Source organism: Macaca nemestrina, chromosome 3, assembly GCF_043159975.1.
Source record: "Macaca nemestrina isolate mMacNem1 chromosome 3, mMacNem.hap1, whole genome shotgun sequence".
In the NCBI taxonomy this organism is placed as follows: Eukaryota; Metazoa; Chordata; class Mammalia; order Primates; family Cercopithecidae; genus Macaca; species Macaca nemestrina.
In genome coordinates this window covers 139,036,402-139,052,126 of record NC_092127.1, presented here as the reverse complement: position 1 = coordinate 139,052,126, position 15,725 = coordinate 139,036,402, and the positions used below count along the sequence as shown (strand labels likewise).

Below are 15,725 nucleotides of genomic sequence, written 5' to 3'. Positions count from 1 at the left end.
TGTTTTGATTTGCATTTCCCTGATCATTGCTGTTGTTCAGCATTTCTTCATATGTTTGTTGGCCATTTGTATATCTTCCTTTGAGAATTGTCTATTAATATACTTAGCCCACTTTTTAATAGGATTATTTGTTTTTTTCTTACTGATTCGATTGAGTTCCTTGTAGATTCTGGATATTAGTCCTTTGTCAGATGCACAGTTTGCAGATATTTTCTCCCACTCTGTGGGTTGTCTGTTTACTGTGCTGCTTATTTCTTTTACTATGCAGAAGCTTTTAAATTTAATTAGGTCCCATCTATTTATCTTTGTATTTGTTACATTTGCTTTTGGGTTCTTGGTCATGAACTCTTGTCTAACCCAATGTCTAGAAGAATTTTTCTGATGTTATCTTCTAGAATTTTTGTGGTTTCGGGTCTTAGATTTAAGTCTTTGACCCATCTTGAGTTGAAGTTTCGTTCTTCTACATGCCACTTGCCAATTATTCCAGCACCACTTGTTGAATACGGTGTCCTTTCTCCACTTCATGTTTTTGTTTGCTTTGTCAAAGATCAGTTGGCTGTAAATATTTGGCTTTCTTCCTGGGTTCTCTATTCTGTTCCATTGGTCTATGTGCCTATTTTTATACCAGTACTATGCTGTTTTGGTGATGATAGCCTTGTAGTATAGTTTGAAGTCAAGTAATGTGATGCCTCCAGATTTCTTGTTTTTGCATAGTCTTGCTTTGGCTATGTGGGATCTTTTTTTTGTTCCAAATGAATTTTAGGAATGTTTTTTCCAGTTCTATGAAGAATGATGATGGTGTTTTGATGGGAATTGCATTGAATTTGTAGATTGCTTTTGTCAGTATGATCATTTCCGCAATACTGATTCTACCTATCCATGAGCATGAAATGTGTTTCCATTTGTGTGTGTTATCTATGATTTCCTTCAGCAGCATTTGTAGTTTTTCCTGTAGAGATTGTTCATCTCCTTGGTTAGGTATATTCCCAAGTATTTTATTTTTCTTGCAGCTGTTGTAAAATGGGCTGGGTTCTTGATTTGATTCTAAGCTTGGTCATTGTTGGTGTATAGCAATGCTACTGATTTGTGTACATTGATTTTGTATCCTGAAACTTTACGGAATTCATTTATCAGATCTAGGAGCTTTGTGGATGAGTCTTTAAGGTTTTCTAGGCATAGGATCATATCATCAGCAAACAGCAATAGTTTGACTTCCTCTTCAATAAAGGATGCCCTTTATTTCTTTCTCTTGTCTGACTGCTCTGACTAGGACTTCCAGTACAATGTTGAATAGCAGTGATGAAAGTGGGCATCCTTGTTTTGTACAAGTTCTCACGGAAAATGCTTTCAACTTTTCCCCTTTCAGTATAATGTTGGCTTTGAGTTTGTCATAGATGGTTTTGGTTACCTTGAGGTATGTCCCATCTGTGCCGATTTTGCCAAGGGTTTTCCTTATAAAGCGATGCTGGATTTTGTCAAATGCTTTCTCTGCATTTTTTGAGATGATCATTTGATTATTGTTTTCAATTCTGTTTGTGTGATGTATCACATTTATTGAGTTGAGTATGTTAAACCATCCCTGTATCCCTGGTATGAAACCCACTTAATCATGGTGGTTTATCTTTTTGATATGGTGTTGTATTCAGTTAGCTAATATTTTGTTGTGGATTTTTGCATCTATGTTCGTCATGGAGATATATATATATATAAAAAATATGTGTATATATACACACACAGACACATATATATATATATATTTCAAGACAGAGTCTTGCTCTGTCACCCAGGCTGGAGTACAGTGGCATGATCTTGGCTCACTGCATCCTCCACCTGCCAGGTTCAAGTGATTCTCCTGTCTCAGCCTCTTGAGTAGCTCGGATTACAGGCACATGCCACCATGCCCGGCTAATTTATTTATTTATTTATTTATTTATTTTTTGAGATGGAGTCTTGCTCTGTTGCCCAGGCTAGAGTGCAGTGGTGCAATCTCAGTTCACTGCCAGCTCTGCCTCCCGGGTTCACGCCATTCTCCTGCCTCAGCCTCCCAAGTAGCTGGCACTACAGGCCCCCACCACTACAGGCCCCCGCCACCACGCCCAGCTCCTTTTTGTATTTTTTAGTAGAGACAGGGTTTCACCGTGTTAGCCAAGATGGTCTTGATCTCCTGACCTCATGATCTGCCCACCCTGGCCTCCCAAAGTGCTGGGATTACAGGTGTAAGCCACCATGCCTGGCCACGTCTGGCTCATTTTTGTATTCTTAGTAGAGATGGGGTTTCATCATGTTGGCCAGGCTGGTCTCGAACTCTTGACCTCGTGATACGCCCACCTTGGCCTCCCAAAGTGCTGGGATTACAGGTGTGAGCCACTGTGCCTGGCATCATCATGGATATTGGTCTGTAGTTTTCTTTTTTTGTTATGTCCTTTCCTGGTTTTAATATTAGGGTGATACTGACTTCATAGAATGATTTAGGGAAGATTCCGTATTTCTCTATGTTTGAAACAGTTTCAGTAAGATTAGTACCAGTTATTTTTGAATGCCTGATAGAATTCAGCTGCGAATCCATCTGGTCTTGGACTTCTTTTTGCTGGCATTCTTTAAAGTACTGTTTCAATCTCACTAGTTGTTATTAGTCTCTTCAGAGTTTCTGTTTTTTTCCTGGCTTAATCAGGAAGGTTATATGTCTCCAGGAATTTATCCATCTCCTGTGATTCTCTAGTTTGTGCATATAAAGGTGTTCATAGTAGCCCTAAGTGATATTTTGTATTTCTGTGGTATAAGTTGTAACATCTCTCATTTCATTTCTAACTGAGCTTGTTTGGATCTTCTATCTTCTTTTCTTAGTTAATATCACTAATGATCTGGCCGGGCGCGGTGGCTCAAGCCTGTAATCCCAGCACTTTGGGAGGCCAAGACGGGCGGATCACGAGGTCGGGAGATCAAGACTATCCTGGCTAACACGGTGAAACCCCGTCTCTACTAAAAAAAATACAAAAAAAGTAGCCGGGCGAGGTGGCTGGCGCCTGTAGTCCCAGCTACTCGGGAGGCTGAGGCAGGAGAATGGCCTGAACCCGGGAGGCAGAGCTTGCAGTGAGCTGAGATCCGGCCACTGCACTCCAGCCTGGGCGACAGAGCAAGACTCCGTCTCAAAAAAAAAGGCCGGGCGCGGTGGCTCAAGCCTGTAATCCCAGCACTTTGGGAGGCCGAGACGGGCGGATCACGAGGTCAGGAGATCGAGACCATCCTGGTTAACACGGTGAAACCCCGTCTCTACTAAAAAATACAAAAAATTAGCCGGGCGCGGTGGTGGGCGCCTGTAGTCCCAGCTACTCGGGAGGCTGAGGCAGGAGAATGGCGTGAACCCGGGAGGCGGAGCTTGCAGTGAGCTGAGATCCGGCCACTGCACTCCAGCCCGGGCGACAGAGTGAGACTCTGTCTCAAAAAAAAACAAAAAACAAAAAACAAAAAACAAAAAAAAAAAATCACTAATGGTCTAATAATTTTATCCTTTTAAAGAACAGGCTTTTTGTTTCATTTGTCTTTTGTGTTGTTTTTTATTTGTTTATTTCAATTTCATTTAATTCTGATCTGATCTTTGTTTTTTCTTTTCTTCTGCTGGGTTTGGGTTTAGTTTGTTCTCGTTTCTCTAGTTCCTTGGGTGTGACCTTAGAGTGTCTATTTGTGCTCTTTCAGACTTTTTTATGTAGGCATTTAAGGTTTTGAACTTCCCTTTTAGCACCACTTTTGCTGTATCCCAGAGAGTTCAATAAATTGTGTCACTAGTTTCATTCGGTTCAAATAATTTTTAAATTTTCATCTTGATTTCATTATTGATCCAAAGATGATTCCAGAGTAGATTATTCAATTTCCATGTATTTATATAGTTTGAGGGTTCCTTTTGGAGTTAATTTTCAGTTTTATTCCACTGTGGTCTGAGAGAGTACTTGATATCATTTTGATTTTCTTAAATTTATTTAGACTTGTTTTGTGGCCTATCATATGATTTAGCTTGGAGAATGTTCCATGGGCTAATGAAAAGAATGTATATTCTGCAGTTGTTGGGTAGAATGTTCTGTAAATATCTGTTAGGTCTGTTTGTTCTAGGGTATAGTTTAAGTTCATTGCATTAAGTGCATTGTTTTTCTTTTTTTTCTTTTTTTTTTTTTTTTGCTGTTGCTGACTTTCTGTCTTGATGACCTGTCTGGTGCTATCAGTGGAATATTGAAGTCCTCCACTATTATTGTGTTAGCATCTATCTCATTTCTTAGGTCTGGTAGTAATCATTTTATAAATTTGGGAATTCCGGTGTTAAGTACATATATATTTAGGATTGTGATATTTTCCTGTTGGACTGATCCTTTATCATTATATAATATCCCTCTTTGTCTTTCTGAACTGTTGTTGCTTTAAAGTATGTTTTGTCTGATACAAGACTAGCTACCCCTGTTCGTTTGTGGTATCCATTTGCATGGAATATCTTTTTCCATCCCTTTACCTTAAGTTTATGTGAGTCTTTGTGCATTAGGTGAGTCTCTTGAAGACAGGAGATACTTGGTTGGTGGATTTTTATCCTTTCTGCCATTCTGTATCTTTTAAATGGCACATTTAGGCCATTTACATTCAATGTTAGTATTGAGATACGAGGTACTGTTTTGTTCATCCTACTAGTTGGTGCCTGAATACCTTGGGGTTTTTTTGTGTGTTATTGTTTTATAGGCCCTGTGAGATTTATGCTTTAAGATGGTTCTATTTTGATGTGTTTTGAGGTTTTATTTCAAGATTTAGAATTCCTTTTAGCATTTTTTAGTGATGGCTTGGTACTGGTGAATTCTCTCAGCTTTTTTTTTTTTTTTTTTGTCTGCAAAATACTTAATCTGTCCTTCATTCATGAAGCTTAGTTTTGCTGGGTACAAAATTCTTGGCTGGCAATTACTTTGTTTGAGGAGGCTAAAAATATGACCCCAATTCCTTCTGGCTTGTAGGGTTTCTGCTGACAAATCTGCTGTTAATCTGATAGGTTTTCCTTTATAGGTTACCTGATACTTTTGCCTTGCAGCTCTTAAGATTCTTTCCATCATCTTGACATTAGATAACCTGATGACCATGTGCCTAGGTAAATATCTTTTTGCAGTGAATTTCATGGCTATTCTTTGAGCTTCTTGTATTTGAATGTCTAGATCACTAGTGAGACCAGGGAAATTTTCCTCAATTGTTCCCTCAAATAAGTTTTCTAGACTTTTAGATTCATTTTCTTCCTTATGAACACCAATTATTCTTGGGTTTGGCTATTTAACATAATCACAGACTTCTTGGAGGCTTTGTTCAATTTTATTAAATTATTTTTTCTTTGTCTGATTGGGCTAATTTGAAAGCCTTGTCTTCGAGCTCTGAAGGTTTCTCTTCTACTTGTTCTAGTCTATTGTTGACACTTTCCAATGCATTTTGTATTTCTATAAGTGTGTCTTTCATTTCCAGAAATTATGATTGTTTTTCTTTATATCTATTTCTCTGGAGAATTTTTCATCCCTATTCTGTATTGTTTTTTAAATTTCTTTAAGTTGGTTTTTACCTTTCCCTAGTATCTCCATGAGTAGCTTGATCAACCTTCTGAATTATTCATCTGGCAATTCAGAGATTTCTTCTTGGTTTGGCTGCATTGCTGGCAAGCTAGTGTGGCCTTTCAGGTATGTTATCGAATCTTGTTTTGTCATATCTCCAGAATTGCTTTTCTGATTCCTTCTGATTTCGGTAAACTATTTCAGTGGAAAAACCTGGAACTCAAGGTTCAGATTCTTTTGTCCCACAGGGTGACCCCTTAATGTGGTGTCCTCCCCAAGGCCCAAGGGATGGGCCTTCCTGAGAGCTGGACTGCAATGATCATTATTGTTCTTGTGCTTCTAGCCACTCAATGGGTCTACCAGGCTCAGAGTTGGTGCTGGGAAATGTCTGCAAAGAGTCCTGTGATGTGATTCATCTTCAGGTCTCCCAGTCGTGGATACCAGCACCTCCTCTGGTAGAGGATATAGGGGAGTAAAGTATACTCTGTGAGAGTCCTTGGTTATAGATATGTTTAGTGTCCTGGCTTTATCAAATACTGATTTTGCTAGCAGTGGTATGTTCACATGGACAGACTCAGGACCTCTGGTTAGCCAGAACGTTGCAGGCAGTGGAATTAGCTGCTGCTTTCTCCTTCCTTAGTACAGGGTTATTCTATCATTTCTATCATGAGTTACTGTAATGTCCTGAGTTCGTTGGTCTCTAGCCAGGAGGTGGCACTTTCAAGAGAGCACAAGCTGTGATAGTAGACAGGGGAATATAAGCCTGCCCTAAGTTGGTCAGGATAAGTATTTGGGTTTGTCAGGTGATGTGTGGGGCCATCAAGATCTCAATAGTTTGTGTGTTTTGTGATCAGCTACCAGGGCAGGTTAAAAAATACCATTGGATTGGGGCAGAGTTAGGTGGGTCTGAGCTCAGACTCTCCTTGGGTGAAGCCTGCTGTGGCCACTGTGGGGTATGCGGGGTGGTTTTTGGGCCAGTGGGGTTATGTTCCAGAGGTGAATTGGCTGCCTCTGTTGCCAAGGAAGTTGGGGAAAGCCTGTGCAATAGGCCTCACCTAGCCTCCCACACAGTTGGCAAGGCCAATCTTGCTCCCACCATGCCCTGCTAACAGCACCAGTGTCTCCAGGCAGCCAGTGCAGGGCAGTGGTTGGGGGTTGCAGGCAGATCAGACCTTGCCCCTGTTTTAAACTTTGCCACTGAGAAAGCAAGTATGGCTTTCAGGTCTCACCTGCCCCTTCCTGTCTTCCCACACTGTCAGCAGTGGCTTCTGTGCTCCTTTCTGTAGCATTTCCCATTCACCACCCAGTTCTGCTCAAAAGAGTTTGTGCCCAGTTGAAATTATTACAGAGTTCAGTTGGAAGCTTCTTTCACTCTGTGACCACTCCCAAATTCTGCCAGCCACCTTCCCCAAGGGCCCCTGTGAGATATAGTTAGGGATGGCTTCCCTGGGCTCAAGCTGGAGAATGGGAGTGCCTCCAAGGCCCCTCGCACTGCTCCTTCTACTTTTATATTTTGTGCTAAATTTGTTCCAGTTCTAGTTAAGGTTAAATCCTTCTCCCATAATCTGGATTTTCAGGTTCCCCAATGGGGTATATGTTGAGAGGCAGGATTTCCCCCTCTCATACTTTGGAAACTCACAGTTTTTTACCTGTCTTGTGGAATTTGCAGTGGCATGCTGCTGCTTTTAAAGGATCTGTAAATTTTTTCGGTTTTCCTGTTATGTTCCTGCAGTGGCTCTTGGAGCAAAAGTCAACGGTCTCCATTCATTTCTCTGTCCATCCAAGCTGGGGCTGCATGTCAGCCCTGTCTCCTATCTGCCATCTTCCTCTCCACATCTATTGTGAGTTTTTTGAGGGAAGATGCATTATCTTATTGATCGTATTTTTATTCGCACCATGACATATGTTTCTGAGTTTATCCGATGTATGCCACCAAATAATAATCCACATGGAAGACATATATTTGTTTACAAAATAAAAAGACCTTTTTGCTGAATGCAGTGTCGGGATGGGACACCTCTTGAAAATTCTAAAACAAGTATTTTTAGGGGGAATTTTGGGAGGACTGTCAAAACTTGAAGTGCATTTACGCTTTGACCCAGAAATTTCAAAGGAAGGAACCTTTTTTAGTCTGTTTACTAACATCCTAATAATTTGTATAATGAAATATTAGTAAATACTATGCAGTTACAACACAACATAAGCTGAACTGGAAAATTATTGACATTTTGTTATATGAAAAAAGGAAGCTACTGAACAATCTATACCATATATTTTCATTTGTGTAAAGAATAAAACATATGCACATGCATGTATATGTGCAGATATTCACCAAATTGCTGGGAATGACCTCTCAGGCGGAGGCAGATTCCAGCAGATTGAGGGAGCAGAGGCAAAGACTGACCTTCATCTTTCTTTGTGTCCTTCTGAGGTGTTTGAATTATTTACAATTAGTATTACTTTTACAATTCTCATGCCCATTTAAAACAACTGAGGCTGGGTACAGCGGCTTATGCCTGTAATCTTGACACTTTGGGAGACCGAGGCAGGAGGATTGCGTGAGGCCAGGAGTCTGAGACCACCCTGGGCAACATAGAGAGACCCTGTCTCTACAAAATAAATAAGTAAATAAAACATCTGAGACACTAAAGATTTACCCTTAGCTCTCTTCCGTAACACCAACCTTTTCAAAAATATGCTACATCACAATTTTTTAAGAATGTCTTGAGCTCAGAACATGTCTATTCCATACTAACAAGTTAATCTTTTAAGTAGCACATTGTAGAATTAAAGCCTGAGTGGATTTTGTTATTCTAACTGTTTTATCAACATTTTCAGCGATGTCTTCAATGATCAGAAATCAAGAAAAGAGGATACAGAAAGTAAAAGACCAGGAAAAAATGTTACTAAAATGACTCGTTGCTTGCCTATTCTTTACAGAGGAATGAGGCCCAATTAATTGTGGTGTTATTTGTAATTAGTGCCCTGTGTACTTTTTCTTTTTATGTGAAAATTTAATAAAAGATACCCTGTCTTGTAAACTCTATTTTGAAATAAACTATTCTTGAATTCCTCATGGTAAAACTTCAGACATCTACTAGCTAGTATTTATACATTGTAACAATTAATACCTATAAAGTATTAATACATAATAAACTATTATAATTACCTTATAAGGTAATTTATCATAAGATATAATTTGTGCTTATTCAAATATATTGGAATAATTGTATTTTTTTATTGTTGTTACTGGTCCCAAGACAATAGAATCTATTTTATTTTATTTTATTTTATTTTATTTTATTTTATTTTATTCTACTTAAATTTTAATTTAATTTAAGTGTTTTATTCAATCTAATTTAGCTTTAAAAAATTGCTGGGGGAAAAACTACTTTCACATGAAAGTGAAAGATGTGGTGTAATACCAAGGACAGAGGACAAACTTCAGCATACTAACAGGGACTCATTTTGTGACTATGAACTCACTGTTCTGTCAATATCAGTGAGGGTAAACAGATAATCAAACATCAGGGCCCCCAGTCAAAACTTTTACAAAAGTTTCCCTTTTTTGCTTATTAATAATAGTAAAGAAAGAAAATGATTTTGTTACTCTTTAGCAAGTTGGTAACTTCTAGATTATATCTATTCAGTCTGCTTTAATTACATTTTAATAAATTAGGGGAGTTTATATGTGAACCAAATAAAATGAGAGAAGAACAGATACAAAAATGTATCCATTGTGTCAAAATATTAGGGACAATGTGGCAGATGGCTAGCTGTCCAAAACAAATCTTATATTCCTGTTGTATAATCTGGAATTGTCACTGAGAAACAGCTGCCCGGGAAGAGTCTCTGTTTCCCAATCCTGCCTCCCCTTGTATGTGGGTGTGGCCTGAGGGTTCTCATTAACAGAATGTGGACAGAGCAATATGTGGCACTTTCAGATCAAAGTATTAACATGCATGGGTGTTCTTCCTCACTTTATTTTCGCCTCCATGGGCTGGATGCAGAGGACAGGAGGGTTATAGGGGATGGTAGAGTCACAGGGCAGAAGGGAGTCTGGGTAACTGAATCTCTGCAAGGAGGGGAGCTGCCGTCCTGCCAGGAAGACTCACTGCTGACAGTTACATGAGCATGAAATCGGCCTCTGGTGCTGTAGCCTTCTTAAATGGATGGTGTCTGTTACAGCAGCTAGCAGCAGCCCCAACCTATGCAGACAACAAATGGAGTAGGGCATACATGCTGTCACCAGAAGATCCTCACGCTTCTGCTCTCAAGGGCAATGTTAGAACTGTAAGCACATCCAATTTTAAGTGAATTTTTAAAATATAAAGTGTAATATTTATCTCTTAGATCAGTTGGCTTTACTGAAAAATTAATTATAATGTTACCAGGTAGTGATAAAATAGCCAGTAATAGAATTCTAGAGAGACTTTTACTTAAATTGTTTTACCTTTAATTTTCCTCATGGGCATGTTTGGGCATTCCACGCAGTAATGGTGAATGCCTTCTGCAGAGCTTATTAGTGCAGTATAAAATTCATTCTGAAGTCTGTAAACAGTACACATGAATTTAACATAAAAGTACCATGAGCCAAAAACTGTTAAACATAGTTCTTTTAAGCCCTTTCTTATGCTATTTTCAGTTGGATTTATTCTTTTCAGCAAAGACCATCTTTTTAACAGGATTAAACATTATTTCACTGATAGATGTTAAACTTATTAAAAGTTATTTTAACATGTAAGAATTCATTTTCAAGTACAGGCATGCTGAATTTCCCTCCAGTCAAAGGTGAACTTTGAAAATAAATATTGTAAACTTTTTCTCCAAAGGGAGGAGAAAAACAGAATCTTCATGTCTTCTGTACCTTTTGATATTTGCTTTTCTGTATGTGTCTGTTATTAGTGAAGGAAAATATTTGTATTTTATTTTACATCTAGGCTATTATGATAGTAAAATTTAGACAAATAGTTCAGACATCGAATGAAGATATTAAAATTCAGGTTTTATTATTTGTTCAGTTATAATAACTTAAAGTTTAAATATTTGCTGTCTTCTCAGGGCAAAGATGTACTTCTGTACCACTGTCCTGTATAAATGTGTTACCCAAGATAGTGAGTGCTATGAAAGGAGAGGGAAGAGGGTGACAGATGGAAATGATTGCTGTAGGACAGTCCATCTATCCAGATGGAGGAGGGGAGGGGAAGAGAAGTGGAAGAGAGATGGTCCTACAGATGCTCCCATGGGCAAATGATGGGTGTGTCTGTCCCTGCAGTCGGGCTGTGCCTGTACTTCACAGTCCTCTAAGAGGTGTCATTCAGGCTACCTCACTCAGCCTACTCCCACCCCCACTCATGTTCCCTTTCCTCATGGGCTGCCCCCGCGACTGACTTCCATGACGACTGGTTCTCATTAGGCCCCTTGTTTCTACACCAGCCTTAGATCATTAAGACAAAGACATACTTGCTACCCTCATAGCACATAACCACACCTGGCAGATGAAAATCAAACAAAAAGCATTAGGCAGTCTTAGAGCATTATCTTGTACCCTTACTAATCACATCCAGACCAGATATTTTCTAATCACAGTTTTGTATCATGTTAACTTTTTAAGCATAAAATGTGTATGTAGTAAAAAGTGCTTCTCAAGCTGTTCCAATAGGAAGTCAGCTATGTTTGAGTGAGGCTTATTTTGCTACCATGGTTTAAAGATCACGTAAAGGCTCAAGCTTAAACCCTGGGCAGCTGGTTAATTTTTTTGCCCCATGACCACAGTTCACACCTGAAGCTTAGCCAAGTCACTCCCCAAGAGAATCAAGCCCTAAAGTAATAATGGATCAGCACAAGTCTGTCAGTCCGTGCCACAGGGAAGAAAAGTTCACACTCACTGGAAGCATTATACACACACACACATATATATTTCTGCACATTAGACAAAGGCCACTAGCAAATTTGAAACAATTCGGATGGCTGAATTTGGAGTCACACTGCCTTTATTTTATTCAGTGTGTTCCACAACCTCAGCCTCTTCCACATTGTTCTACAGCTTCTCCAATCCTTTGCAAACTGAATCAGTGAATCCCCCACCATGCGTGAACCACTTTATCCTCATGGCCAGTTTCTAGGAATCTATTGCTGCATTCTTCCCAGCGGGTAACTCCCCCATTCTCTACCAACACAAACTTCCACTCCACCACTGTATCTGCAGGCAGGAAAATGGAATGAGACCAGAACCCATCCTTGTTATAGTGGAGTGGGATGTAAGTGTTCCATCTCCCAAGACACTCATGGTCTCCAGTTACTGCAATGAATTGCACATCAGTGCTTGTGACATAATGGACCTGGAACCTGACACTAACTTGCTGAGACCCTGCAGGCATCACTGCTACCCTTTCTGTTTTCCCATGCACTTGCTGATCTCTTGCTTCCACCAGAGTGCTTCTTCCATTGTCCATTCCCTGGTTTAGGCTTAACACTGGAGCCTTAAGACTGCCACCCACACCAACATCCCCCCAAGATGAGTGCCTAGACACCATTTCCCACTCCTTGTGGTCAACCCGGTCCTGACTGTTCGAATGAGAGAGGCTCGCTTCTTCTTTAGCTCTGTTCATAAACAGGTTGCTAGAAGGCAACTTCTCTGCAAAACATGTAGCTGCTTTAGCAGATATCTCTTGTCCTTTTTGGAATCCCCATTCTCCCATAGGAGATTTGAGGCTTTCATTTCTTAAAACTTCAGAGTAACTCCTAGAGTTACTGGTCTCAGAGGTAGCTGAAGCTTCTGTGTCTGGAAACTGTCCAGAAGAAACATGTTCTCTTGAATTATCACAGACTTCCCTGGAAGGATTCTGCAATCTCCATGATGCTGCTTGCAGGTTACCAAGGTCTTTGGTCTTAGAAATCAAATGTCCATTGCTTTCTTGAAGATGCTCTAAGAAATCAAAGGAAAAATGTAATAGAGTCAGGTAGTTCATTTAAGAAAAAAGTTAGGCTGAGAAAATAGATTTAGTTACTGAAAGCTTTACTACTAATCAATCTGCAATTCACAAAGTCCCCCTCTATTAAAATAAAGTACTACTTAATTAACCAGTATGCTCCCAACACTGTGCTCTAAGAATACACATGTATATCTGACAATAAAAGGGACATCCAGGAGTATCAGTGTGCTAACACAAGTGTAAATGAAGTGGTAAGCTGTAGAGGCAGACATATAACCCTGTCACAGTCCCCGGTCTCCACAGTCCAGGCCATACTGGCATGCAGCCAAGTTAAGTTGCTTGGCTCCTATCATCAAAGAATGTTGTCCAGGCTGTGGGGCAAAGGGCTGCGTGGCTACCTTACAAACCAGAAGAGTACACTTGTACTCCCAAGGGAGGCGTGCAGGGCAGGGATTGGCTCTTGCAGATCTGCGGGCAGATCAGCAGGAGCCATCGCTGTGGGGAGATACAAAGAACAGTAGTGCATCCCTGGGCAGGAGTGGAGGGAGAACTGGGGGAAGGGGCTGGTTTCTCCTTGCCAATCCCAAATGCATTAGGAACCTCCTCAACAAAACAGTGTTTTGTACCCCCTTCCATTGTAAGCACTTTTTAAAAAATGTTCTTAAAAATACAAAATCCAAGTCCTCTAAAAATGCAGTTTCCTTCTTGGCCACGCCAGTGGTAGTCCAAATAGCTCCCTACAAGATTGAAATCTCCAAATCATACATAAAATCATCACAGCTGTGGTTTTATGTGGGGGGGGGTGGTATGGGGACAACAGTCTTGTTTCATTGTATCCTTTTTTTTTTTTTTTTTTTTTGAGATGGAGTCTCGCTCTGTCGCCCAGGCTGGAGTACAGTGGTGGGATCTCGGCTCACTGCAACCTCTGCCTCCCGGGTTCAAGCGATTCTCCTGCCTTAACCTCTCAAGTAGCTGGGACTACCAGTGCCTGCCACCACGCCCGGCTAATTTTTGTATTTTTAGTAGAGACAGGGTTTCACCATATTGGCCAGGCTGGTCTCGAACTCCTTGTGACTTGCCCGCCTTGGTGATGGTGAGTTGGAAGTGAGAATGAACAAATATTATTCTGGATTCCCAACTTTTCAACCTAAAGCATGAGATTGGTCTTCAGAAAAAAGATAAGTGAACTGTCTAGGCATCCCAGACCAATCACAGTAAAGGCACACGGGCAGATTTTCATGTGGCTGCACATGAACACCACTGGGCTAAAAATAAAGTTCACAGATGTCATTTTCACCATTAGGCTTCTGTCCAGGCATGGGCAGCTTGCCAAGGGAAGGCACTGGACGGTAATGTTTTCTGCCAGTGTTCGCTCTCTGTTTAGCAAACGGTGCCTAACATACAGAAATTTAAACCCAGATGTCAATTCTACTCATCAAGGTTGGGTCCCCTATTTAAGTAGTCCCTAGGGATGACCGTCGGGCCCTACTCTGGGGCAGCGTCGGGAGGACTGCCCACAGTGCTGAAACGGGCGACTAAGGCACAGCCCCAGGGCCTCAGCCACAGCCTTCATGGCCAGAGTCCAACCTGAACTTTGCATTCCTAAAGAAGCGTCCAGATAGCAGGAGGCGCCCGCAGCTGGGTTGTTCCCAAACCCAGCTCTTCATGGGCTGTGCGATGGTAGGATGTGAGACTACCAGGATTGGGACTGAGAAAATGTCCCTGCTTGGGCAGAGATCGAAGAGGCTTGTAGGATCCCCTAAATCTAAGCCCTCCTTTCCAAAGGCCGGGAAGGGGCGTCGCCACTGCAGCCACCCGCACTGCACCAAGCGCCGCCAAGCGGAGGAGCTCATCCCCGCCGGAGGGGCAGGACCAAGTCCTCAGGCGCGGGCGCTGAGGGACTCGGCAAGGGCGCGGCCCTTGGAGGACCAGCCAAGAAATCTGCCCGCGCGTACCAACCAGCCTGGGAAACCGAGGGGCGTGGGGACGACCCAGTTCCCTTAGGGAAGCCCGTCCTCAGGAGGAAAGCTCCAGGTGGGTTTGTCTCTTTCCTCCCTTCCTCGATTAACCTCAAAGCTCTGGCAGATGTGCCCAGGAGTCACGGGGGGAAGAATACCTGGTTTGGTGACCAGCTCCTGCCCGGAAGGTCCAGGGCTCAGTCCGCCGCTGCCACTCTGATGGCCTCCCGGAACCGCAGCTGCCCCAAGAGGGGCGTCCTTCTCTTGCTCCGCGTCCCCGTCCTTCCCGGTGTCTCCAGGGTCGCCCCGCAGCAACCAAACGAAAAGTGCTCCGGCCAGACCCCCTCCAACCAGCAGGGCGGACCAGACGGCGCCCATGGCTGAGAGGCTGCGCCCGCGGGAGACGACAGAGACTGGGACCGGGGCTCAGGTCACGCAGGCAGAGCCACACCTACCCCGCCCGGTCCAGCCTTTTACGGTTTCTGCGCCGTGCGCTCCGGCGGAGCCCGGCCCTGAGCGACCAGTACTCAACTTTCCCAGCCCCGCCCCGCTCCCCGCCCCTGGGCTGCGGCCCCGGGCTCCCTCCCGGGGAAGACTCCAGCGCTCTTCTGTCCCTACACTTTCTGTTCCCGGCCCTGCCAGTTGCCAGCGGCCGGGGCGCAGGGGTCGGCCTTCCACGTGTGTCCCGCGTGAAGAACCCAAGTGCGCACAACTGCCGCGCTCAGCCGGGACCTGCCCCACCGCCCTTCCTTCTCCCGCCTGCTGCCGGCGAGGCCTAGCCCTACCTCGGCCAGCGCCGGGCACCTCGGCGCCTCCTCCCCAGGGAAGCTCAGCAGCAATCGGTCAGCTAGAGGTCGAGAGCTTCCTGGAACTTAGAGGTGGGAGAGGCTGCGGGCGTCGGTGACGCGCGGGCTGGAGCGCGGGCTAGAGCTGTGGCGCGGTCGGGTGGGACGGTTGGCCCGGAGGACAGCGGGCGCGGTGCAGGGAAACTGGGAGCCCTAGTGGAAGCTCCGCTTCGCCGCCAGCTCAACGCGCTTAGCCTCCCCAAGCCTCCGCCTCCCCGCCTGTAAAATGAAAGGATTGGACTAAGGACCATCCATCTAAAGATGCCAGTCAGCTCAACCTCATCCAGTCTCGTCCTCTTTGGGCGTGTATGGCTACTGTGAAATGCGCGCCCATCTGTGTGAACTGGATGTTGTCCATGGACGAGCTCCTACAGATAAGTTTGTTAATAAAAACAGCAGCTCTCTATTAAGCACTGTCTGTATTCCAGA

At 42.9% G+C, this 15,725-nt stretch overlaps 2 protein-coding genes across 12 annotated transcripts in view; one reads left to right on the top strand and one right to left on the bottom strand.

Annotated features, from left to right (window-relative positions):
* Positions 1-8,599, top strand: part of LOC105477257 (coiled-coil domain containing 158) — a 116,689-nt gene extending 108,090 nt beyond the window's left edge. For all 10 annotated transcript variants that reach the window (XM_011733677.3, XM_011733683.3, XM_011733676.3 and 7 more), the window contains one exon: positions 8,397-8,599. In XM_011733677.3, the coding sequence (XP_011731979.1) occupies positions 8,397-8,517 (121 nt within the window). In that variant the 3' untranslated portion in view covers positions 8,518-8,599. The remainder of the gene's footprint in view (positions 1-8,396) is intronic.
* A 1,943-nt stretch (positions 8,600-10,542) lies between these two features.
* Positions 10,543-15,524, bottom strand: LOC105477259 (starch binding domain 1). Of its 2 annotated transcripts, XM_071093526.1 has the most exons (3): positions 15,237-15,524; positions 14,610-14,839; positions 10,543-12,486 (listed from the first exon to the last, which is right to left on the bottom strand). In XM_071093526.1, the coding sequence occupies exons 2-3, from the start codon at positions 14,827-14,829 to the stop codon at positions 11,630-11,632; spliced, it is 1,077 nt and encodes a 358-aa protein (XP_070949627.1). In that variant the 5' UTR covers positions 14,830-14,839; positions 15,237-15,524; the 3' UTR covers positions 10,543-11,629. The 2 variants fall into 2 exon arrangements, with proteins under 2 accessions (XP_070949627.1, XP_011731987.2); XM_011733685.2 differs by lacking the exon at positions 15,237-15,524 and having other exon boundaries at positions 14,610-14,979.
* Positions 15,525-15,725: the final 201 nt, after the last annotated feature.

Excerpts from the sequence above, each read along its gene's own strand:
- LOC105477259 (XM_071093526.1), bottom strand. The coding sequence starts at position 14,829 with ATGGGCGCCGTCTGGTCCGCCCTGCTGGTTGGAGGGGGTCTGGCCGGA. Across the intron at positions 12,487-14,609 it reads GGAGCTGGTCACCAAACCAG|AGCATCTTCAAGAAAGCAAT; the intron begins GTATTCTTCCCC and ends TTGATTTCTTAG.